General features: G+C 40.9%; 1 protein-coding gene across 1 annotated transcript in view; it reads left to right on the forward strand.

The window, feature by feature from the left end:
* LOC115129552 (glutamate receptor 2) overlaps positions 1-26,660 on the forward strand; it is a 70,400-nt gene that overhangs the window by 16,711 nt on the left and 27,029 nt on the right. Inside the window, exon 3 of the mRNA XM_065018688.1 lies at positions 12,419-12,658. Within this exon, the coding sequence (XP_064874760.1) occupies positions 12,419-12,658 (240 nt within the window). The remainder of the gene's footprint in view (positions 1-12,418; positions 12,659-26,660) is intronic.

Genomic DNA, 26,660 nt, shown 5'->3' on the forward strand with positions numbered 1-26,660 from the left:
ATGAAACCAATGCTTTTTTGATCACAGAAGTCAACAAATGAGGGTGCCTGGGGACATGCAGGGCCTGGGTTTACCTCCACATCACCCGCGGAACAGAGGAGGAGTAGTATGAGGGTGCGGCTAAAGGCTATCAAAACTGGTCGCCTAGAGCGTTGGAGACAAAGAATAAAAGGACCAGATTTCTAGGCATGGTAGAATATATAGGAATCCAATACACGAATACAATAGAATCCCAATCCCATCAGATTCTGTTACCATTACTATAGGACTGTTTGGATTTTTTGACTAGGGGCGCATTATATTAGGGTAGGCTACGCATTAGAATAAGACTCCTCAATATTTTCAGCCATAGTTGATAATATCTCTCTAGAATCTGATTCATCGTCAGTATAATGGAATTATTCTAATTATAAAGTAAGATTTGAAAGGGAGAAAGCTGATCCGAGAGCATCGCTGCCTGCCTTTCGATCCTTTAAATATCAACACATGCCTCAATGACGTACTTAGTGAACGTTTTCATTGTGTGGTGTTTTGCAAAATGAATGTTACATCTTCATTCGTTGACGGAAAGGTATACATCGTTAAAACACCCGTAAGCCCTAATGATGTGTTTAGATGATATAAGGGAGACAGCAAACCGGATGTTACTGTTTAGAATGAGAGCACAACGATAAATGCAGTTGTGGCTGGCGGTGAATGCCGTCAGCCGACATGGAAGACGTGAATTGCCGCCAGAGCTAAAATATCGCCGTAGTGTTGTTTTCTACCGGGGGTTGTTCGGAACTTTTTGTTTACTGAAATCACCATAGCAACGCATACCGTCGTGCTGACTTGCTTTTGCCGTCACCGTCTTTCTTGCTTTCTTGTCCATCTATGCCGACTGGTATTGCGGCTTTTGCGTCCATCGTCTAAATGCAGCATAAGTTCCATCACTATCGGGAAATCGGCCCAGAGTGGTAGAGCAGAGTTATATCTAACAGCTATTCCGCTAGGACTGAACTGATGATAATGTGTGTGTGTGTGTGTGTGTGTGTGTGTGTGTGTGTGGCGTGTGCGATGATAGTCTCGTCAGTGCTGCTTGTCTGGGGCTAATTCAATCTCAAACACTTGCAATTAAAGGGCAACATGAACATATTCAAACGACAGGTAGAGGATATTTAGAAAAGCAACAACACATTGGACAACAATGCAGATGACAAGTGTGATTCATTTCAAATAGCAAAAGGAGCAATCGATATGGGGTAGCCTTTTCATCACCACATCAAACAGAACAGGCCTAAATAAACAAATGTATTTCCCCATCAACTCAAAAAATTGTACTTCATTATATGCCTAGCTGCAGTCCATTTGAGCGAACTTCCATCTGTCAAGTATGACTGATCGTGATATTAACACAGTCCAGTCTGCTTCTCAAATCTAGTGGCTGAAAAGGGAAAAGCGACACTCTAAAAACCCACACTCGTGGAGCAGGAAATGAGGCCAGTTAATTGGGACAGCTAAATATACTTCATAGGGTCTACCCTCTCCTAGTGTAACTGCTGAAGGTTATACAGTACAGATTGCTGGAGCCGGCATAGCACTGACATATTTTATGGTTCCTATCTATCATTAGTTATGAGGTGCTCATGATCCTGACCACGGCCGACCAGCTCAAAAACACAATGTACTGTGCTGTTTTGTTTCCTGGGTGCAGATTCAGCCTACGCCTGAACTAAAAAGCATAAAAATGTGTAAACTATAATTCAAATACTGAAAATATAAAATGTGTGATTCTGTTGTTTGTTTTCAATGATTCACAGTGATTTGTGTTGCTGTGTTTTGAAATACTGGACATAAACGTTTTTTTTCTAGTCCAGGCCAGTCAAGGTTCATTGGTTACCTTTAAAACATGTTTGTAAGTAAATATACAGGTATATACAATACTGTTAAAACGTTTGAGGTCACTTAGAAATGTCCTTGTTTGTCCATTAAAATAACTTCCCGACTCCGGGATGCTGGCCTTCTAGGCAGAGTTGCAAAGAAAAAGCCATATATCAGACTGGCCAATAAAAATAAAAGATTAAGATGGGCAAAAGAACACAGACACTGGACAGAGGAACTCTGCCTAAAAGGTCAGCATCCCGGAGTTGCCTCTTCACTGTTGACGTTGAGACTGGTGTTTTGTGGGTACTATTTAACGACGCTGCCAGTTGAGGACTTGTGAGGTGCCTGTTTCTCAAACTAGACACTCTAATGTACTTGTCCTCTTGCTCAGTTGTGCATCGGGGCCTCCCACTCCTCTTTCTATTCTGTTTAGAGCCAGTTTGCACTGATCTGTGAAGGGAGTAGTTTATTTTTATTCTTATTTTATTTCACCTTTATTTAACCAGATCGGCTAAATAAACTGTCACATTTACAACTGTGACCTGGTCAAGATAAAGCAAAGCAGTGTGACACAGACAACAACACAGAGTTACACATGGAATAAACAATAAACAAGCCAATAAGACAATAAACAAGTCAATGACACAGTAGAAAAAAATAAAGTCTATATACAGTGTGTACAAAAGGCATGAGGAGGTAGGCAATAAATAGGCCATAGTAGCATAATTACAATTTAGCTGATTAACACTGAAGTGATAAATGAGCAGATGATAATGTGCAAGTATAGATACTGGTGTTGTCACATTCGTTATAAGGATCGGACCAAGGCGCAACGTGGAATGCATACATTCTTTATTTAACTGAATGAACACTGAACAAACTAACAAAATAACAAAACGAAACGTGACGCCATACAAACGAGTGCTGACAGGCAACTACACATAGACGAGATCCCACAAACACCAAAGGGAAATGGCTACCAAAATATGATTCCAAATCAGAGACAACGATAAACAGCTGCCTCTGATTGGGTATCATATCAGGCCACTATAGACATACAAATCACCTAGACCTACAAAAACCCTAGACAATACAAAAACTAGCATACCCACCCTAGTCACACCCTGACCTAACCAAAATATAGAGAAAACTGAGATATCTCAGGTCAGGGCGTGACAGGTGTGCAAAACCGCAGAAAATTAAATAAAACAGTATGGGGATGAGGTAGGTAGATTGGGTGGGCTATTTACAGATGGACTATGTACAGCTGCAGCGATCGTTTAGCTGGTCAGATAGCTGATCTTTAAAGTTGGTGAGGGAAATATAAGTAATAGTACACAGCATTGTACGAGATCTTCAGTTTCTTGGCAATTTCTCGCATGAAATAGCCTTCATTTCACAGAACAAGAATAGACTGACGAGTTTCAGAAGAAAGTGCTTTGTTTCTGGCCATTTTTGAGCCTGTAATCGAACCCACAAATACTGATGCTCTAGATACTCAACTAGTCTAAAGAAGGCCAGTTTTATTGCTTATTTAATCAGGCACAACAGTTTTCAGCTGTGCTAACATAATTGCAAAATGTTTTTCTAATGATCAATTAGCCTTTTAAAATTATAAACTTGGATTAGCTAACACAACGTGCCATTGGAACACAGGAGTGATGGTTGCTGATAATGGGGCTCTCTGTACGCTATGTAGATATTCCATTAGAAATCTGCCGTTTCCAGCTACAATAGTCATTTACAACATTAATCATGTCTACACTATATTTTGGATCAATTTGATGTTATTTTAATGGACATTTTAAAAGACGTACATATATATTATATATATATATATATATATATATATATATACACACACACACACATCTTTTAAAATATATTTTCCTTTATTATTTTCCGCTAACCCTACCACCCCTCCCCTAATTGGAGTAAACTAACAAACAACAATACTTAGGTTTTTACTTCCAACTTATACATACTATATACATTTTACGGACACAATCTATTTTACAATAGTTATATTTTGTTTGTATTTAGCCTTGTCCTTCTTCTACCCTAAACCTCTCCCCTCTATTTCTGATGTCCATCCAGTCTGATTTCCATTTGTCATATATTTTTAAATGTGCTGTTTCACAAAAGTTCTGAACCTATATAAATTTTACGTACACACTATATTTTACATTTGTTATCTTGATTGCTATGCATTGGTTTAATTGTGTAGGTGCTGGGCTGGACATAAGCCTGCACACCCTGTAGCTCTCCAGGACCTGAGTTTATATCCACTAACTGGTGTATCCGATCTTGAAAAATCTACAACAGCTTGGCTAAAGTCAACCTTTGAAAACATGCTTGCATGTGAATATCCTTTTTACTTCTATTGAGTCACACATCATTCACATCATACTAACATCTTTGGCTGTTATGAAGTGAATATCTGTGGTGACCTCCAAACTCAATTACCCATCATTACTATGAACGTCTAACAAGCTGAAATGAGATGACATGCTTGGGGTGTAGGGGAGTACGGGTCTGGACAGTCTTCACAGGGAGATGCAGACAGCTAATCAATTAGGGCTGAACACACAACTCTCCCTCTGCAGTTAGGGTAATGACTCAATTTAATAGATTACTCCTTAGCACTCAATCTCACAGAGCAAGTTTCCCTTCCACTGTCTGTGCCTACCTGCTCTGGGCACAGTTTACTGAGCTAGCAGATGTTGCCTCAACACTCTAGAGTGTCCTCCTGTCCTGGGCCCGGTTTTCTAAAGAATCTTCAAGCTAAGTTAATCGTGAAAACTATGTAATATCATCTTATAATTTCCGAGCCGTTTCCCAAAACCGTCTTTATTAACGTTGCACTTGAAATCGCTCGTAATCTAGAATAGCTCAGTGCGTTGTTAGGTCACCATTTTCCAGCCCATGTCACTTTACACACAGACACTCTCTAAACATAGAATGAAGATGTTTATATGTCTCTGTGATTTCTGAAAACTTGATCGTTGAATATAAATAGCCTAAAAAGTTAACAATGTTATAAACAAGCGAAGCAAGGATAAAACTTTTTTTTTTAAATGGCAAATTATATTATAGTTAGATTATTAGTCGAAATATTGACATCCCTTTCATGTATGTGCAATCAATAGACCTACCTAGTATTAAGCCTTTACGCCAGATCTGAGCCTCTTCTATATTTGTATCTATTAGGCCTATAGGCTACTATTAACTAAAAGCTCACACATTTTAGTGTAGCCTAAACAATAACTTAAAGGTCAACATATTAGGTCTATGGCAATGTAGCTTAACTTGCTACTTCATGTTTAATTATTTTAATTGTTTCATTATTTAATTGTAGAATATATGTAGGCCTACTTAAAGGGAGATTCCTGCCTGTCATTAGGCTATGATTTGCTGATAAAATATGAAAAACATTGTCATCATATCCTATTTTTAGTTCACATGGATATTTTCTAAATGGTGAACGAGGGAACGAGCGACTTTGGAATTAATCATTCTTGCTCACAGTTTGTACAAACTGAAGAAATGCAGAATTTACACAATCAAGCTTTGCATACAAAATAGCATGATAATACACTCAGAATACATAAGGTTAATACATACAGTTGAATTCGGAAGTTTACATACACCTTAGCCAAATACATTTGAACTCAGTTTTTCACAATTCCTGACATTTAATCCTAGTAAAACATCCCTGTTTTAGGTTAGTTACGATCACCACTTTATTTTAAGAAATGTGAAATGTCAGAATAAAGTAGAGAGAGTGATTGATTTCAGCTTGTATTTCTTTCATCACATTCCAAGTGGGTCAGAAGTTTACATACACTGAATTATTATTTGGTAGCATTGCCTTTAAATTGTTTAACTTGGGTCAAATGTTTTGGGTAGCCTTCCACAAACTTCCAACAAGAAGTTGGGTGCATATTGGCCCATTCCTCTTGACAGAACTGGTGTAACTGAGTCAGGTTTGTAGGCCTCCTTGCTTGCACACGCTTTTTCAGTTCTGCCCACAAGATGTTTTGAGATGTTGCTTCAATATATCCACATGATGCCATCTATTTCGTGAAGTGCACCACTCCCTCCTGCAGCAAAACACCTCCACAACATGATGCTGCCACCCCCGTGCTTCACGGTTGTGATGGTGTTCTTTGGCTTGCAAGCCTCCCCCTTTTTCCTCCAAACATAATGATGGTCATTATGGCCAAACAGTTATATTTTTGTTTCATCAGACCAGAGGATAGCTCTCCAAAAAGCATGATCTTCGTCCCCATGTGCAGTTGCAAACCGTAGTTTGGCTTTTTTTAATCGCGGCTTTAGAGCAGTGGCTACTTCCTTGCTGAGCGGCCTTAAAGGTTATGACGATGTAGGACTCATTTTATTGTGAAAATAGATACTGTTGCACCTGTTTCCTCCAGCATCTTCACAAGGTATTTTGCTGATGTTCTGGGATTGATTTGCACTTTTCATACCACAGTACGTTCATCTCTAGGACACAGAATGCATCTCCTTTCTGAGCGGTATGACGGCTGCGTGTTCCCATGGTGTTTATACTTGCGTACTATTAAAACAAACTATAGTTTTGGTAAGTCGGTTAGGACATCTACTTTGTGCATGACACAAGTCATTTTTCCAACAATTGCTTACAGACAGATTATTTCACTTACAATTCACTGTATCCCAATTCCAGTGGGTCAGAAGTTTACATACACTAAGTTGACTGTGCCTTTAAACAGCTTAGAAAATTCCCTAAAATGATGTCATGTCTTTAAAAGCTTCTGATAAGCTAATTGACATCATTTGAGTCAATTGGAGGTGTATCTGTGGATGTATTTCAAGGCCTACCTTCAAACTCAGTGCCTCTATATACAGTGTGTGCAAATAAGGTAAGATAAGGGAGGCAAGGCAATAAATAGGCCATGGTGGCGAAGTAATTACAATATACCAATTAAACACTGGATTGATAGATGTGCAGAAGATGAATGTGCAAGTAGAGATACTGGGGTGCAAAGGAGCAAGATAAATAAATAAAAACAGTATGGGGATGAGGTAGTTGGATGGGCTATTTACAGATGTGCTATGTACAGGTTGAGTTGAGTTTGTTATTTTTACAGGGACAGTGCACATTAATCAACGTTTCATTAAAAGTGCCGCTTTTAGCCAGCCGGCTAATTTTCAACTGCAGTCCCTGGGCAGGTGCAGTGTTCTGTGAGCTGCTCTGACAGCTGCTGCTTAAAGCTAGTGAGTGAGATATGAGTCTCCAGCTTCAGTGATTTTTGCAGTTTGTTCCAGTCATTTGCAGCAGAGAACTGGAAGGAAAGGCGGCCAAAGGAGGAATTGGCTTTGGGGGTGACCAGTGAGATATACCTGCTGGAGTGCATGCTGTGGCTGCTGCTATGGTGACCAGTGAGCTGGGATAAGGTAGGGCTTCACCTAGAAAAGACTTGTAGATGACCTGGAGCCAGTGGGTTTGGCGACAAGTATGAAGCGAGGCCCAGCCAACGAGAGCGTACAGGTCGCAGTGGTGGGTAGTATATGGGGCTTTGGTGACAAAACGGATGGCACTGTGATAGACTGCATCCAATTTGTTGAATAGAGTGTTGGAGGCTATTTTGTAAATGACATCGTCGTAGTCGAGAATCGGTAGGATGGTCAGTTTTACGAGGGTATGTTTGGCAGCATGAATGAAGGATGCTTTGTTGCAAAATAGGAAGCCAATTCTAGATTTAATTTTGGATTTGAGATGATAATGTGAGTCTTGATGGAGAGTTTATAGTCTAGCCAGACACCTAGGTATTTGTAGTTGTCCACATATTCTAAGTCAGAACCATCCAGAGTAGTGATGCTAGACGGGCGGGCAGGTGCGGGCAGCGATCGGTTGAAGAGCATGCATTTAAGAGCTGTTGGAGGCTAAGGTGTATGTAAACTTCCGACTTCAACTGTATACAGTACCAGTCAAAGGTTTGGACACAAGTACTCATTCATTTTTTGTTTTACTATTTTCTACATTGTTTAATATTAGTGAAGACATCAAAACTATGAAATAACACATTTGGAATCATGTAGTGTCCAAAAAAGTGTTAAACAAATCCAAATATATTTTTGATTTTAGATTCTAGCCACCCTTTGCCTTGATGGCAGCTTTGCACACTATTGGCATTCTCTCAACCAGCTTCATGAGGTAGTCACCTGGAATGCATTTAAATTAACATGTGTGCATTGATAAAAGTTCATTTGTGGACTTTTTTCCTTCTTAATGCGTTTGAGCCAATCAGTTGTGTTTTGACAAGGTAGGTGTGGTACACAGAAGGGCTATTTGGTAAAAGACCAATTACATATTATGGCAAGAACAGCTGAAATAAGGACAGAGAAATTGCAATCCATCACTACTTTAAGACATGAAGGTCAATCAATTCGGAAAATTTCAAGAACTTTGAAAGTTTCTTCAAGTGCAGTCGCAAAAACCATCTAACGCTATGATGAAACTGGCGCTCATGATGACCGCCACAGGAAAGGAAGACCCAGAGTTACCTCTGCTGCAGAGGATAAATTAATTAGAGTTAACTGCCCCTCAGATTGAAGGCCAAATAAATGCTTCACAGAGTTCAAGTAACACACACGTCTCAACATCAACTGTTCAGAGAAGACTGCGTGAATCAGGCTTTAATGGTTGAATTGCTGCAAAGAATCCACTACTAAAGGACACCAATACCAAGAATGGACTTGCTTTTGGCAAGAAACACAAGCAATGGACATCAGACCAGTGGAAATCTGTCCTTTGGTCTGATGAGTCCAATTTTTTATATTTTTGGTTCCAACCGCCCTGTCTTTGTGAGACGCAGAGTAGGTGAACGGATGATCTCTGTGTGTGGTTCCCTCCATGAAGCATGGAGAAGGAGGTGTGATGGTGTTGGGGTGCTTTGCTGGTGACACTGTCAGTGATTTATTTAGAAATTTAAGCACACTTAAGCAGCATGGCTTCCGCAGCATTCTGCAGAGATACGCCATCCCATCAGGTTTGCGTTTAGTGGGACTATCTATTTTTTTTTTAGTTTAAATTTTTTTTTTTTTACCCCTTTTTCTCCCAAATTTTCGTAGTATCCAATTATTGTAGTAGCTACTATCTTGTCTCATCGCTACAACTCCCGTACGGGCTCGGGAGAGACGAAGGTTGAATGTCATGCGTCCTCCGATACACAACCCAACCAGCCGTACTGCTTCTTAACACAGCGCGCATCCAACCCGGAAGCCAGCCGCACCAATGTGTCGGTGGCTACACCGTGCACCCGGCAACCTTGGTTAGCGCGCACAGCGCCCGGCCCGCTACAGGAGTCGCTGGTGCGCGATGAGACAAGGACATCCCTACCGACCAAGCCCTCCCTAACCCGGACGACGCTAGGCCAATTGTGCGTCGCCCCACGGACCTCCCGGTCGCGGCCGGTTACGACAGAGCCTGGGCGCGAACCCAGGGACTCTGATGGCACAGCTGCCGCTGCAGTACAGCGCCCTTAACCACTGCGCCATATCATTAGTTTTTTAACAGGACAATGACCCAAAACACACCTCCAGACTGTGTAAGGGCTATTTGACCAAAGAGAGTGATGGAGTGCTGCATGATTCCACATGTGTTATTTCATAGTTTTGATGTCTTCAATATTATTCTACAATGTTGAAAATAGTAAAAAAATTAAATAAAAAAAAACCTTGAATGAGTAGGTGTGTCCAAACATTTGACTGGTACTGTATGTGTGTATATATATATATATATATATACATGAACACAAACTGGCATCACACTGCACAATAGCAACTGCACTACATTGTTGGGATTACAGCATACAATTCCGCGAAATCTGTGTTAGAGTTATCTTTCCTAAACTGAATACCCCTAAGTAAGTCTCCATTGAATGTTTCCCTCCAAAACAACAGAGATATGAAGTAGAAACTTGGTTGGAAAGCATAGCGAGTGGACACAGCACTGAAATAATAGTGTGATTTTCGTTTGTCTGAGCACAAACCTCTGTTTTTTGGGGCAACAATCAAAACCATTCTATGCTAAACCAGAGCAGAGAGACTGCTTTTAAACTTATTCTGACTTCCAAAGCCCAACTGCTGTCAAGACCTGTCAGTTAACTGCCACAAGCCTGACAATGGACATACCCTTGAGAGACTCTGGGAGGAATGTCCTCTGTTCGAAAATGCTGTTTGTGGGTAATGGTAGAGTCAAGAAACACTTAAGAAACGATGCATCAATATCAATGGAAAACATTTACAGATGTCAAGTTAGAATTTGTCCTTCAATGATTTAACATTTCATCACCAATACATACATTCTTAGCAAACAGCATTGGATATTTTTTATCTAGTTGTAGCAAAAGCGTGGGTGGGTTTTACAGTACAGTGCAGACACTTAGGGCAAGATTACCATAGTTAGCGTGTGATACAAATCGGATTTGATGAGTCAGGTTGCACCCTTGGAGGCCACATCAATGGCCGGCTGGCAGTGTCTTCAACTAAAATGATTAGGTTTGGTGCCACAAATCGAAAGTGATCGGACTGCCTTAACGATGCTCTCCCATTGACCCCTGAAAAACCTTTAATTGCTGACTTGACAGATCAGTGGGATATGAATGTGGGGCTGTTAATTGGAGGATTCAACTGAAGTGGCTTTTAAAGTGGTGTAAGAGATAAGTGAAAAATGTCAGTGTTAAAGGAAGTTGAATAATTCTGTGGCAAGATACTTGGTGGTGTCACTGTTTTGCCTTGGAAGCTCCATATTTTCGAAGTAGCTTGGATGTCCATCTTTTCAAAGTAGCTTAATTATGAAAGTCCACATTTTCTCAAGGCTTCGCTTTTTGCCCACTTGCAAGACATGGTGGGAATTGTATCTGCCAATAGAGTATACATTAAACTGGGCCCAACAACGAATCACAAAGGCTTAACCTGATGCTATTCATGCCTGTCCAGCATGTTTAGATCAAAGATGGCCATCACAGCCTATGTGGTCCCATGTGGCTCAGTTGGTAGAGATTAGCGCTTCCAATGCCAGGGTTGTGGGTTTGATTTCCATGGGTGACCAGTATGGAATTGCATGTACTCACTACTGTAAGTCACTCTGGATAAGAGCGTCTGCTAAATGACTAAAATGTAAAGCAGCAAGGCGAGCAAGCTAATGTCTAATGTATAGACTCCAATCCTCCAGTTTCAGAGGGAAATTAGTCATTGGATGGATTACATTGGAGAGACATTTATGTCCAAGTCAATAATCCTGATTAACCTACATTTGATCGAAAAGCATTTACAAGCGACACCTGATTTGGCTGACCTTTGTCGAAATGACATAGAAATACCACTTAGCCATTCAATATTCATATTTACCTTTAATCAGCTACAGTCGCTGTGCTGTGCATTAGCATAGTACAGGACTTGCATTGGTAATGCATGTGATGATAGATGGATTATACTGTACCAATCGCTAACATAAGTGATTATACGAGCCAACTTACAAGTCGATCGATAGTTTTTAAAATATTTATAGAAATATGAGGGAAAATGAGACAGAAACTGCAACGAAACCAACAGAAACCCACCACAATAGAGAGTTAAGCAACTAAATCATAACTGTATATGAATAAAAGCCAGTCATTCAAGTTTTATGGTATCCCAGCACAAGATCTCAAAAGGACAATAGATATGTCACAGGAGAGCTATACAGGGTAATAGATAGGCCACAGCAGAGCCATACAGAAAAATTGATAGGCCACAGCAGAGCCATACGGTGTGTATAGATCTCAGTGCCATAGTGTAGCCTTGTATTGTACTGAATCTTTCAACTATCACACAGGAGATGTGTTTGACCCTCAAACGGTCTCCCTATTAACGTAACTCAAGCAGAGACTACAATGTCTCAGAGTCTAGGACTTACATAGAGTGGGTCATATACATGACCTTAGATATAACCCTATTAATGTAACTCAAGCAGAGACTACAATGTCTCAGAGTCTAGGATTTACGTAGAGCGGGTCATATACATGACCTTAGATATCCAACATGAAGATCCAGCAATTGGTTGCACTGATACGGAACTTTCTTCTCCATACATTCCCACTGTATTGAATTCTATAATAGAAGCCCATTCAAGTTTAACAAGTAGCTGGCAAATATTTTACTGTTGGAAGTAAAAACTCCCCAGGCAGTGCTTATGGACATCAATAATACATTCATCAGCTAAAACCAGCTTCTCCAGTGGCAAAGGCTGCTTTAGATATTAATGTGCGATGCCAGACATTACAAGGTAGCAATAAAGTTCATGAACGTTCAAACTTTCATTTGTTACAGCACTTTTTGGAAGCCAAATGTTTCACAGTATCAGTCATTTCTAGTATCTTCCATTTTATGTCCGGGGATGTGATTGTTTTAATGGCACAAAGAACATTTCTGTGAAAACAGACAATAAATCTTATCTAAATGTCACACTGTCACCCAAGACTTAAGCATACATAACCCCATGAGTGTTTTTCATCTTCTCTCGTTTCAGTCTGTTCCCAGTTCTCGAGAGGAGTTTACGCCATCTTTGGATTCTACGACAAGAAGTCGGTCAATACGATTACTTCGTTTTGCGGGACTCTCCATGTGTCATTTATCACCCCGAGCTTCCCGCTGGACGGAACTCAGCAGTTCATCATCCAGATGAGGCCTGACATCAAAGGACCCCTACTCAGCCTTATCGAGTACTACAAGTGGGATAAGTTTGCCTATCTCTACGACAGTGATAGAGGTAAGAGGTACTACCTTAAAAAAACAGAATCTACCCCTATTTAAATGAAAATGCCATAAGTATGGAAAGTTTTGTTCAAATCAAAAGGGGTGCGGTCAAAGAGGTGATTGATTTCATGTGGAATGACCATCAGGACAACAGGTTTGACTCATCAATAAATCAAACCCTTGATTGGTTGAGTCAGGTGTGGTGGTATTGGGTTGGAACAAGAGCTTTGACATTCTATAGGATTTATGACCTAAACCTAGCCCGACAAAGCTCGCATCATATGATGCAAATATATTAACTGGCAGCAGTAGGCTACATCTGTGTCAGTGTGTCTTTCTGTGTTCTTCCTACCTTGACTGCACTGTCCTCTGCAGCAGTAGCTGATCTGTCTGTGCTAAACACTAATCTCTTACAGACAGTCTGCACTCAGACCATCAGAGCCAGAACTTTTAGAAAATGTACTTTTAGAAAAGGATTAGGTTAATTTCACAAATCTAGCAGTGTTGAGCTACTTTTTTGGCACCTCCTTTGTTAAAAAAAAAAGTTGTATCCATAATCTTGGCATAATAATGACAGAGTCAGAGCGGGTCTGTTGCTGATGCACATTTGAATGTGAATTCACGCGACCTCAGAAAACCGCCATTGCCTACTGATCAGCCGAATGCTCATTAAATATTATTATGACAACAGAGAAATGGCACAAAAATCATTAAAATAATTTTAAAAGGCCCATGAGCCGCCACGGGTGTCCCTTTAATTTTTATTTTATATAGCAAAGTGTTGTTTTTGATTTTTTTGCCTCGTGATTTGTCAACTGGCGCACAATTTCTCTGTCCTTCAAATCGGAGTGCTGCTGTATTCCCTGTGCATGTCTTGACCAATCATGTTCATGGAAATCGCAGCTCGTGGGGGCAGGGCACAATGCACAAAGCTTAATCCTCGCTCTCCACTTTCCTCAGGTATTTACTTAGTGAACGTGATAACATATCACTCTTGACAGACACAAGCACAAGGTCTTTAAATAAATGCTGTAGCAGGCTACACCTAAACATTAGCGATCTGACATGTTGTATTGCACGAAAAAGTGATGATTGTTTAGTGTAGTCAACTATAAGCTTCTAACAAAAACAGTTGCATACAGTTTAGTATGCTCTGGCCAGTAAACATAGCGGTAACGTTGTATATGTATAGCCCATTTGTTTGTGTCAGGAGACAATGTGAATGGGATCAAATTTCGTTTATATTCAAACTTAGGCTGACTAACCTACCTAGACTTTTTCCAATCCAAAATTATTGACTGGAATTAATCAAAAAATAGTTGACATCTGTAAATTCATTTTTAATTAGGCCTACAGTTGCAGAGGGCAAGTCTACACTATTGTCCACTCGTGTTGCTGTCTCTGTGTCTGTGTAGTGTAAACCCCCTGTTATTCTAGCTTTAAAATATAATTATTTTGAACAAGTCTACATGTTTATGCTGTTTTACATGGTTTTCATCCTCCCCAAGGCCTAGAGTTTTACTAAGATCTTTAAAAAAACTGTGACCTGATTAGAAAAACTGTGGTCCCATCATATCCAATATTAAACCTTTTTACAACTGATTAATAATGTCCTACCGTATAAGATCGAGAGTTTTAGCTGGTTAGTTTAACAGATTAGGCCCTAGATGCATTTCCCCCCACCACCCTGGGACCTGTGGTGCTACCTCATTTGCCACATGGCCAATCTACCCCCATTGGTTCAGTCTCTGAATCACAAATGAACATTCTAAATCAAGTCTCTGTTTCAGTTGAGCAACAATGTCCAATGAAATAACATTTTAAATTCAGTTCAGTCCCACATTCCTGCAAGAAATCCCAAATTTGGTCCTTAGAAGCTATAGTCAACAGCGGAAACCTCTTGATAGTAAATACAATATCCCTTAAAGAAGACTTTGAAAATGTTCTCACTTGTGTGGAGTTGAGAAAACTAGGCTTTAAAAATATTCATAATTTCCTAGCTACAACAGAAAGGAAGAGTTAAAGCGAAAGGGTTTACTCCAACCAATGTCTGCCAAAAACGAATCCCATTGTTAGGGCGGAGACATAGTCAACGCGTCATCATATCCAGTATCTCTAGTTACAAAAATTTCAGTCAAGATGGCTTCCCCTTTCCTAACACTCAAACCAGAAAGTGACTATGGGTGTGGCTAGGGACTGACCGGGGCAGAGCCCACAGCCTATATGCATCTCAAGGAACTGTGGAACCGTATGGGTTACAGATTTTTTTTTAAACACTGCTTTTTGCCAATATTTAAAGTTGACATTGGAGTTACTGTATATTCAAAAAGGCTGTCAAAAACTGAAGGTTGAAGAGAAGATACGTACTGTACTGTGTATGACACCCAACTGTGATAAAATTACATTCAAATTACACCTCCACAGATATTCGTGGAGAGACCGCCCTCTGGTCAACACAACTACGGCCTAGATTCAATCAGATCAAGCGTTAACCGGCAATAACAGACACCCGCATAGCATATGTTTTGGTGGTGTCAGAGGTGGAACTGTGTTGGAGCTGTCAAATCCCTGAGCAGCTGCTCTTGCGACCATTGTCACGAAGCCACACATGCCCCACTTGTGTTAAAATTCACAACGAGAAATTGTAGGCTATATACTGTAGAAATAATTACGCTCAAATTGAATAAGCATTAAACAAAATAATGAGGATTTATATAATCATATTCACATTCTAGAGTTCAAACTTGTAAACAAGGCTGCATGGGATATTTCTTAATGCGACTTTGTGCAGCCAATTGCAATGTCCACTTTAGGTAGCCACTTGTGGATTCGACAGCTCTAACGCAGTTCCAACTCCGACACCGCCAAAACAACTGCTATGCGGATGTAATTACAAAGCACTCAAACATGCTGGAAAGGTTATGTTACTAGGCTGTTTGCCATGTGTTGGATGTGACATGTTACATGCACATAAACCACCATGTTTTCTAGACACAGAGGGCGTTCATATCAGTTCCAAACAGAGCAAGATACTAGAATGACACTTTGTACAGGCCATTGTGGTGATGACAAACAACTTGTCAGATAGTATCAGCTTGGGCCATCGCACCTCCCGTGTAAGAGCTTATCATGGCTCGCAGCAAAGTAGGGGGGAAGTTAACTGACATTGAGGGATTTAGACAATTTGGCAGTGGCATCCACTGGTCCTGGGGAGCTGCTGGGTTGTGAAGAAAAAAAAATAGACTTTTAAACTTTTAGCTCTTCCCATTTTTTTTTACCTGCACAGCTGCCCGTGATTATATCCGTTAACAAATTCCTCAGCAGTCTATCAAAGAGTTTATATCCACCACCCATTGTCATTTCTTAAAATAGGTCAACTTGGTCACCAGAGGGACAACCTCAAAATTCAAGGTTTACTTTTGTTCCCCTTGGTCTGTAAAGTGTTGTGTCCCAATATTAAATTATGCATCCTTGAATTCAAAAGGCACATTTTCACATATATGAGAAAATCCCATGTTTATGTGTATCTGTTTCACACACCTTCATGTGCTTTCACAGCAATAAAGATGTAGGAGGATTACACAACATGTACGTTTATATTCGTACATCATTAAAAAAAAAGTCTAAGACACTTGTGGTCTTGTCAAATACCTGTAATTCATCCCATTACTGCTTTCGTTAATTGGTGGTGTGCCCATAGATGGCAAGATATGACAAGATATGACAGCCGCAAGTTCTAATCCCCTTTATGGCAAGGTTTTTATTTGAAGAAGAAATGCCCCACTGTTGGTCCTCGAGTCAAATAACACATATGTGACAAAGTAGATTATTGTAAAAAAAAAAAAAAAGAATATAATTCGTTGCATGCTTACATTTAGATGTACACATCCATGTAGCCTATGCAGCATGCCTAATAGGCCACAGCAGTGTGTTTATCTGAAAGGCTGAGGAAAGAAGTAGCTTCTTATTAAATGCATTGTAATCTCCATGTTCAAGCTGTTGGTTTTGCTTCCCTTCTCAACACACTATCAATAAATGTAATTCTACATTCCTAAGAAGAGAATACTCATGTGGGATTCAAACTCTTGCAACAATTACTGTGAGCCAGACGCTTGTTCTACACTGTGAGCCAGACGCTCACTCTACACTGTGAGCCAGACAAATGCTCTACACTGTGTGCTATATGACCAGTCAGTCAAATGCATGTGATCTAATTGTTTTGATTATCAGATCGTGCTGTTGCACTTCTGTTAAGTATGCTTTCATGAAGTGTTGGATCACATCCAACTACATCGACTATTTTAATTGGCTGATATGGAATATGTTACCGGATAAATCACGGCCAGCAATACAGGTTAGCATACAGTATACAGGGCTAAATGTGGCAGGTTATCTAATGGGAACAGCTAAGATGTAGCATGTTATCACATGTAACTACGTCAGCCATTTTGGCTGATGCACATTTTGAGACAGAGAAAAAGTGATATATTTTTTAACTTTTTCTAATGGTGGGTTCTGTTGTGTAGAACTCCTCATTTAGAACACTCATTTTTAAATATCTTGCTAGAGAATGACCTTGCATTTGAATGGTCTAAAACTTGGGAATAGGTCAATTCACTCCAGAAATATTCACGTGAAGTGATTGTTATATCCCCAGCAATTTTTTGTCTATCTGCATGGAGGCTTTCAGCCTTGTTGACGTTTTTCAGTATTCCCATTTTCTGTTTCATGTAGCAGACTAAGTGTGATGCATTGAGTTGCTACTCTGGAGGATATTGTAATGTCAGGCAGTATTTACCCATTGTGATGACACCACTTCGTATGACACTACTTTGAAAAGGACACGTCTACACTCTTGGAAATAAAGGTGCTATCTAGAACCAAAAAGGGGTTATTCGGCTGTCTCCATAGGAGAACCCTTTGAAGAACCCCTTTTGGTTCCAGGTAAAACCCTTTCCACAAAATAGTTCTACCTGGAACCAAAAAGGGTTCTACATGGATTCCAAAATGTTTAGCCGCAGAACCCTTTTGGTGTGTAGATTTCCCCAAAAGGAATTATATTTCATGTGACTGTCCTGATAGCAAGGTTACAAGGTCTAGAACAAAGAGTTCCATAGTCTCATTTTAGTACCGGGGGCAAAAGTAATTAGCCTCGCAAGCCACTCTGATCTTGCAAGCTTACATGGATTGTCCCTGCAAAGGTTGTGAGATCAAGGTGGCTTGCGAGGCCAAATAGTAATATGCATAATATTATTGGGGTTGCATAAGGATAGTTGAAAGGCGAAATAAGATAAACGTTTCATTACATGATGTTATTAGTCTTCATTTCCAATATGTCTAAATGAGAGTGAATTAGATTGGCAGTACCGGTAGGTGATAATACCTGATGATAAAAGCTAAAGGCAGGCTTGCCATAGTCACACAGTAGAATGGAAGACTGACCTAATAAAGATAATAGGTGGGAATATTACCACTGTGTGTAAGGACTACTTTACAGGGTATTATAAACTGGGTTGTTTGAGCCCTGAATGCTGATTGGCTGACAGCCATGGTAAACGGTCTGACATAACACGGCTGTCAGCCAATCCGCATTCAGGGCTCGAATAACCCAGTTTATAATACACTGTAAAGTAGTATGACAAAACATTTATTTTACTGCTCAAATTACATTGGTAACCAGTTAATAATAGCAATAGGCACTCCGCCTGGACACACCCCTTATTGGCCATATACCACACCTCATTGGGCCTTATTGCTTAATTATACCAATGGAATTGTTGAATACTTGTTTCTGATTTGCTTGAAGGCTTTTTAGAGCCTGCGTTATTTCCCGATAACTCACGGTATATTTGCATGGTAGAATTCAATGGTTGTAGTTCATTCTTACATGTTCTATGTTTGAGCTGCTTTTGAGAGCAAAAGTCGAGTTGAAAACGTTATTGGCATTGTTGAATTCGATTTTCACAATGGTAAGCTAGGACTCATGGTTTGATTAGCTAAACTAGCAAGCTACTTCAGTGGATGTTGAACACATTTCTACTGGCAAATGTGTTAAATTATAGCCATGGTATAAAAGGGATAGTCAATTCGGGGATCTATGCATGCTCTGGAAAATAATGCAACTCCATGGAAGGTCAGTTCACACCTTCCATGTTGTTCATTATTTTCCATAGAACCCATAGCCCCTTGTTGATTATCCCTTGTGTCGTGCCACTGGCTAATACAGGCTTTACTCTATTTCTACGTTTATTTCATTCACCGCCCCCTCTCCCTATACTATGTTTCATCCCCCTTCATTTCACGATCTTATGTTCTCTTTCGCTCTTTCTCACATTGATCCTCACATTGATCCTCTTAAGGTGTCCGCATACATAGGTTTGGTTTGCTCCTAGCAGAACTCTTCTAGGCGAAGTGAACATCTGTGCTCGCATACTCCCATAAAACATAAGAAAAAAAGCAATATTACTGTTTGTCCCTCTGAAGACGTCGTAAACCAGTACACTTCTTCAAAATAGTCAGAAATGTCAGTGAAATGCTTAATGTACTTACAAGCCCTTAACCAACAATGCAGTTTTAAGAAAAATAATTGTTAACTAAAAAAGACAGATGTAAAAAATAAACGTAACATATTTAAAGAGTAGCTGTAAAATAACGGTAGTGAGGCTATATACAGGGGGTACAGGTACAGAGTCAATGTGTAGTGGCACCGGTTAGTCGAGGTAATACCTGTCACGTTCTGACCTTAGTTCCTTTATTATGTCTTTGTGTTAGTTTGGTCAGGGCTTGAGTTGGGGTGAGTAGTCTATGTTCTTTTTTCTATGTTGTATTTATGTGTTTGGCCTGGTATGGTTCTCAATCATAGGCAGGTGTCGTTGGTTGTCTCTGATTGAGAATCATACTTAGGTAGCCTGTTTTCCCCATTTTGGTTGTGGATGTTTAATTTTCTGTTTAGTGTTTTCGGCACCTTACAGGACTGTTTCAATTCTTTCGTTTATTCACGTTGTTTTGTATTTCAGTGTTCAGTTAATAAAATCATGAACACGTACCACGCTGCGCTTTGGTCCACACCTTCTTCCATCTACGAAAACTGTTACAATATCTACATAAAGGTAGAGTTAAAGTGACTATGCACAGATAATAAACAAAGAGTAGCAGCAGCGTAAGGGTGGGCAATGGAAATAGTACTGGTGGCCATTTAATTAGCTGTTCAGGAGTCTTATGGCTTGGGGTAGAAGCTGTTTAGAAGCCACTTGGACCTTGACTTGGCGCTCTGGTACCGCTTGCCGTGTGGTAGCAGAGGGAACAGTCTATGGCTAGGATGGATGACAATTTTTAGCGCCTTCCTCAGACACCGCCTGGTATAGAGGTCCTGGATGGCAGGAAGCTTGGCCCCAGTGATGTACTGGGCCATACGCACTACCCTCTATAGTACCTTGCTGTGGGATGCCGAGCAGTTGCCGTACCAGGCAGTGATGAAACCAGGATGCTCTCGATGGTGCAGCTGTATAATTTTTTGAGGATCTGAGGACCCATGCCAAATCTTTTCAGTCTCCTGAGGGGGAATACGCTTTGTCGTGCCCTCTTCACGACTGTCATGGTGTGTTTGGACCATGATAGATTGTTGATGATGTGGACACCAAGGAACATGAAGCTCTCAACCTGTTCCGCTACAAGGTAAAACATCTGTCGTTCTGCACCTGAACAAGGCAGTTAACCCACTGTACCCCAGGCGCTAATGAAGTGGATGTCAATTAAGGCATCCCCCCACAGATTCTGAGAAGTTGGGTTAAATGTGGAAGACACATTTCAGTTGAATGCCTTCAGTTGTACAACTGACTAGGTATTCCATTTTAGTTGGAGTGTAATGTGTGTCAGCATTGACTTCATTGAATAGAGCTAATGAAATTCATGTCCACAGAAGGCCCGATGTTATGAAGAAAGTTATGCTAATGCTACAATGCTAGCTGTAGTGGAATGTGTGCCAGGGGTGACTGCATTGAATAGGGCTCAAGAGAATCTCCATAGCCATAGACGTTCCGGTAGAATATGCTATGATGAATGAGGATGCTATTGCTACAATGCTAGTTACAGTGGAGTGTGTGCTAGCATTTACTACATTGAATAGGTTTTACCATAACCATGGTCTCAGTAGGTCCAATTAGCACCTGGGAATGCAGATGCTAATGCTACAATGTTAGTTGGAGTGGAATGTGTGCTAGCATTGACTACATTATATGAATCAAGAGAAACTCAATGGTCTCAGAAGGTCCAATTAGCACATGTTATATGTGGGAATCAAGATGCTGATTCTACAGTGCTAGTTGAAGTAAAATGTTGTGCTAGTGTTCGCTACAGAAAACATGTTTAACAGCATGTTTTATTGAAAATGCTAATGCTATAATGCTTCAGTCCCTGGTTGAAGAGCCATCTCTGGCTCTCTTTGCATATTTCATCATCACATTGCTATTTCTAATTAGGTCAAAGATGCACACATACAGTACCCATAGCAACCGATTGTGTAGTGCGTTCAATGGTGTGTGTGGTGGCTCGTTGGTGTGTGTGAATTGGCGTGTGTGTGTTTAAGGAAGAGCCATGGTCTCCATGGCCGGGCAGCCGCACACAAGGCTAAGATCACCATAAGCAATGCCAAGCCCTGGCTGGAGTGATGTAAAGCTTGCCACCATTGGTCTCTGGAACAGTGGAAACGCGTTCTCTGGAGTGATGAATCACGCTTCACCATCTTGCAGTCCGACGGACTAATCTGGGTTTGTCAGATGCCAGGAGAACGCTACCTGCCCCTATTATGCATAGTGCCAACTGTAGGTTTGGTGGAGGTGGAATAATGGTCTGGGGCTGTTTTTCATGGTTTGGGCCCCTTAGTTCCAGTGAAGGGACATTTTAACACTACAGCATACAATGACATTCTAGACTATTCTGTGCTTCCAACTTTGTGGCAACAGTTTGTGGAAGGCCCTTTTCTGTTTCAGAGTGACAATTAAAAATATATATATATATATATATACACTGCTCAAAAAAATAAAGGGAACACTTAAACAACACAATGTAACTCCAAGTCAATCACACTTCTGTGAAATCAAACTGTCCACTTAGGAAGCAACACTGATTGACAATACATTTCACATGCTGTTGTGCAAATGGAATAGACAACAGGTGGAAATTATAGGCAATTAGCAAGACAACCCCAATAAAGGAGTGGTTCTGCAGGTGGGGACCACAGACCACTTCACAGTTCCTATGCTTCCTGGCTGATGTTTTGGTCACTTTGAATGCTGGCGGTGCTTTCACTCTAGTGGTAGCATGAGATGGAGTCTACAACCCACACAAGTGGTTCAGGTAGTGCAGCTCATCCAGGATGGCACATCAATGCGAGCTGTAGCAAGAAGGTTTGCTGGGTCTGTCAGTGTAGTGTCCAGAGCATGGAGGCACTACCAGGAGACAGGCCAGTACATCTGGAGACGTGGAGGAGGCCGTAGGAGGGCAACAACCCAGCAGCAGGACCGCTACCTCCGCATTTGTGCAAGGAGGAGCAGGAGGAGCACTGCCAGAGCCCTGCAAAATGACCTCCAGTAGGCCACAAATGTGCATGTGTCTGCTCAAACGGTCAGAAACAGACTCCATGAGGGTGGTATGAGGGCCCGACGTCCACAGGTGGGGGTTGTGCTTACAGCCCAAAACCGTGCTGGACGTTTTTCATTTGCCAGAGAACACCAAGATTGGCAAATTCGCCACTGGCACCCTATACTCTTCACAGATGAAACCAGGTTCATACTGAGCACATGTGACAGGCGTGACAGTCTGGAGACGCCGTGGAGAACGTTCTGCTGCCTGCAACTTCCTCCAGCATGACCGGTTTGGTGGTGGGTCAGTCATGGTGTGGGGTGGCATTTCTTTGGGGGGCCGCACAGCCCTCCATGTGCTCGCCAGAGGAAGCCTGACTGCCATTAGGTACCGAGATGAGATCCTCAGACCCCTTGTGAGACCATATGCTGGTGCGGTTGGCCCTGGGTTCCTCCTAATGCAAGACAATGCTAGACCTCATGTGGCTGGAGTGTGTCAGCAGTTCCTGCAAGAGGAAGGCATTGATGCTATGGACTGGCCCGCCCGTTCCCCAGACCTGAATCCAATTGAGCACATCTGGGACATCATGTCTCGCTCCATCCACCAACGCCACGTTGCACCACAGACTGTCCAGGAGTTGGTCCAAAGTTAGTCCAGGTCTGGGAGGAGATCCCTCAGGAGACCATCCGCCACCTCATCAGAAGCATGACCAGGCATTGTAGGGAGGTCATACAGGCACATGGAGGCCACACACACTACTGAGCCTCATTTTGACTTGTTTTATTAAGGACATTACATCAAAGTTGGATCAGCCTGTAGTGTGGTTTTCCACTTTAATTCTGAGTGTGACTCCAAATCCAGACCTCCAGTGGTTGATAAATGTGATTTCCATTGATGTGATTTTGTTGTCAGCACATTCACCTATGTAAAGAAAAAAGTATTTAATAAGAATATTTCATTCATTCAGATCTAGGATGTGTTATTTTTGTGTTCCCTTTATTTTTTTGAACAGTGTATATATTTTTTTCACATTTATTTAACCAGTTAGGCCAGTTGAGAACAAGTTCTCATTTAGAACTGCGACCTGGCCAAGATAAAGCAAAGCAGCGTGACAGAAACAACAACACAGAGTTACACATGGAATAACAATAACACAATAGAAAAAAATATATATACAGTGTGTGCAAATGAGGTAGGATTAGGGAGGTAAGTCAATAAATAGGCCGTAGTGGCAAAGTAATTACAATTTAGAAATTAAACACTGGAGTGATATATGTGCAGAAGATGAATGTGCAAGTAGAGATACAGGGGTGCAAAGGATGAGGTAGTTGGATGGGCTATTTACAGATTAATATGTACAGGTGCAGTGATCTGTGAGTTTTTGACAGCTGATGCTTAAAGTTAGTGAGGGAGATATGAGTCTCCAGCTTCAGTAGTGTTTGCCATTTATTCCAGTCATTGGCAGCAGAGAACTGGAAGGAAAGGCGGCCAAAGGAGAAATAGGCTTTGGGGGTGACCAGTGAAATATACCTGATGGAGTGCATGCTACGGGTGGGTGCTGCTATGGTGACCAGTGAGCTGAGATAATGTGGGGCTTTACCTAGCAAAGACTTATAGATGACCTGGAGCCAGTGGGTTTTGTCGACGAATATGAAGCGTGGGACAGCCAACGAGAGCATACAATGCCCCCATGCAATGGCATACAATGCCCCCATGTACAAAGCAAGGTCCATACAGAAATGGTTTGTCGAGATTGGTGTGGAAGAACTTGACTGGCCTGCACAGAGCCCTGACCTCAAGCCAGTCGAACACCTTAGGGATGAATTGGAACACCAACTGCAAGCCAGGCCTAATCGCCTCACTAATGGTGTTCGGGCTGAATGAAAGCAAGGCCCCCGCAGCAATGTTCCAACATCTAGATGTTCGACGAGCACATACTTTTCACAATGTAGTGTATCTGTATCGGAGGTGTTGACCTCTAGAAAAGGACCCGTAATTATGCATTTCACTGTTAGTCGACACCCGTTGTCTACAAAGCATGTAACAAATAACATTTGATTTAAATCCCTTCAGATCTATTGAAGTGCATACTACTGCCTCAGAAGGAGGGGCTAAATAAGGGTGTATTTGGAACTCATACCACCCTAGATCTGTAGCTGGAAAACAGATTTAAAGATTTGACTTGATGTATATACAAACTTGTTCATGTAAGACTAACACTTGATCGTGATTTACACAGATTGTACCATGAAGATGTAATACACCCCATTTCTATTTGGCTAAAGCTACAACTGGCATTCTTTGGAAGTCAGGCATAATCCTCACTGAAGTGTTTTGTGATGACATGGCTTTGTCATTGTAGATTTTGTTTCCCATCTCCCTATGGTTGCCTGGGGGCATTAACCCACCCTTTATCATGCCATTAGTTGTCTTGTTTTGTGAAACACGTTTTCACGTTTAAAAAAAAAACTGTAGAGAGTATGTCACCAAACCACGTTGATGAGAAACAATAAGGTCAACACCTCCGATACAGAATTACTTTAACATTCAAAATACACTTTATCTTTATCTGCAATTGTTTGAATTTGAGCTTTAGTTGAGAGAAAGAGGTACTGCAAGAATAGGTGCACACCTTGAATACAGCATTTTATATTCTGACTGAACTCACAGCGTCATTGCCTCTATTTACAATTGATTTAATATTGAATTAGTCTAGACTCTAGAGAGAGGTTCTGGATGTGTCTGTATGTTTTGTGGTTGAGAGCGCTTCTCTGACTGTCCTTCAGCCTCACCCCCCTTCTCTCCAAGGGTGCTAGCTGTCTCCACAGCCCGCCTGTCAGCCACCAAATGACAGCTGACACACCATGATGGAAGGTGGCTCCATGGGACATCTGCTCAGCTAGACATGCCCAAACTGTTTGGGAAATGAAACATGAAGGAGAAACTCCATTGGTCTATTGTTTTTCTTAGTTAGTGATGGCATACAAGGCTGTGGCGATTTGGAATGATGGGAACATTTTCACAGAAATGTTGAATACCAATGTGTATGGTGTTTCAACTTCACTTACAGTATGTTACATAGAGATATACTATTGGATGATCTGTGTCCATTACAAAGATCAATACAGGCCAGGGTTTGAGGAGAAAGAAGGAAATGGATACCCTAATGTGTAAAAACAGTGAAAGTGTGAAGACAGTAGAGCTGCAAACATGTAAAACAAAGGGTGAAATACCATCATTATTGACCCAATATTTGACTTACAGTACCAGTCAAAAGTTTGGACACCTACTCATTCAGGGGATTTTTCTTTATTTAAAATATATATATTTTCTACATTGTAGAATAATAGTGAAGACATCAAAACTATGAAATAACACATATGGAATCAAAGTAGTAATTCCCCCCCAAAAAACAAAAAGTGTTAAACATGTCAAAATATATTTGAGATTCTTCAAAGTAGCCACCCTTTGCCTTGATGACAGTTTTGCACACTCTTGTCATTATCTCAACCAGCTTCACCTGGAATTATTTTCCAACAGTCTTGAAGGAGTTCCCACATATACTGAGCACTTGTTGGCTGCTTTTCCTTCACTCCGCGGTCCAACTCATCCCAAACCATCTCAATTGGGTTGAGGTCAGGTGATTGTGGAGGCCAGGTCCTCTGATGCAGCACTCCAGCCTGGATGTGTGTTGGGTCATTGTCCTGTTGAAAAACAAATGATAGTCCCACTAAGCGCCAACCAGATGGGATGGCGTATCGAATGCCAAGAGTGTGGTACTGTATAAGTATGTGGTCAGTATAAGATTATATCATCCTGTCCATAATGATTTTTTATGCTACATGAGTTCTGTCATGTTGTTTACACTTTATACATTGTGCATTCGAAGATTAACCTCTGACATTTGTCATTGAAAATGTTATATTTGTTTGACTCCCAAGATTGCTTATGACTTCATACATTATGTTGGCTTTGAATTTCTGTCTCTTGATTGAAGTGTTCCAACCAAAAGGGAATTCCAAGAGGGTTCTGTAGCATTCATTATAAATGGAGTGTGTCAATCCATTTGTTGAGTTTGTTTTGCTTTGAATGTTTCTAAATGAGCTAATGAATGTGTGTTTAATATATATTTGACAGATTAATTTGTTCTAAAGGTGGTATCCTATGACGGTGCCACGTTGAAAGTCACTGGGCTTTTCAGTAAGACTATTCTACAGCCAATGTTTCCCTATGGAGATTGCATGGCTGTGTGCTTGATTTTATACACCTGTCAGCAATGGGTGTGGCTGAAATAGCCAAATCCACAAATTTTAAGGAGTGTCTACATCATTTTGTCTGTATATAGTGTATGTCTTTGTTGGTAGAATGGTATCAATTTATGGTAAAGTTGGTGGTATGGTAGGGTGTGGTTATTCCTGACTATCCCAGGAAGATAC

The sequence above is a fragment of the Oncorhynchus nerka genome, linkage group LG5 (genome assembly GCF_034236695.1).
Source record: "Oncorhynchus nerka isolate Pitt River linkage group LG5, Oner_Uvic_2.0, whole genome shotgun sequence".
NCBI lineage: Eukaryota > Metazoa > Chordata > Actinopteri > Salmoniformes > Salmonidae > Oncorhynchus > Oncorhynchus nerka.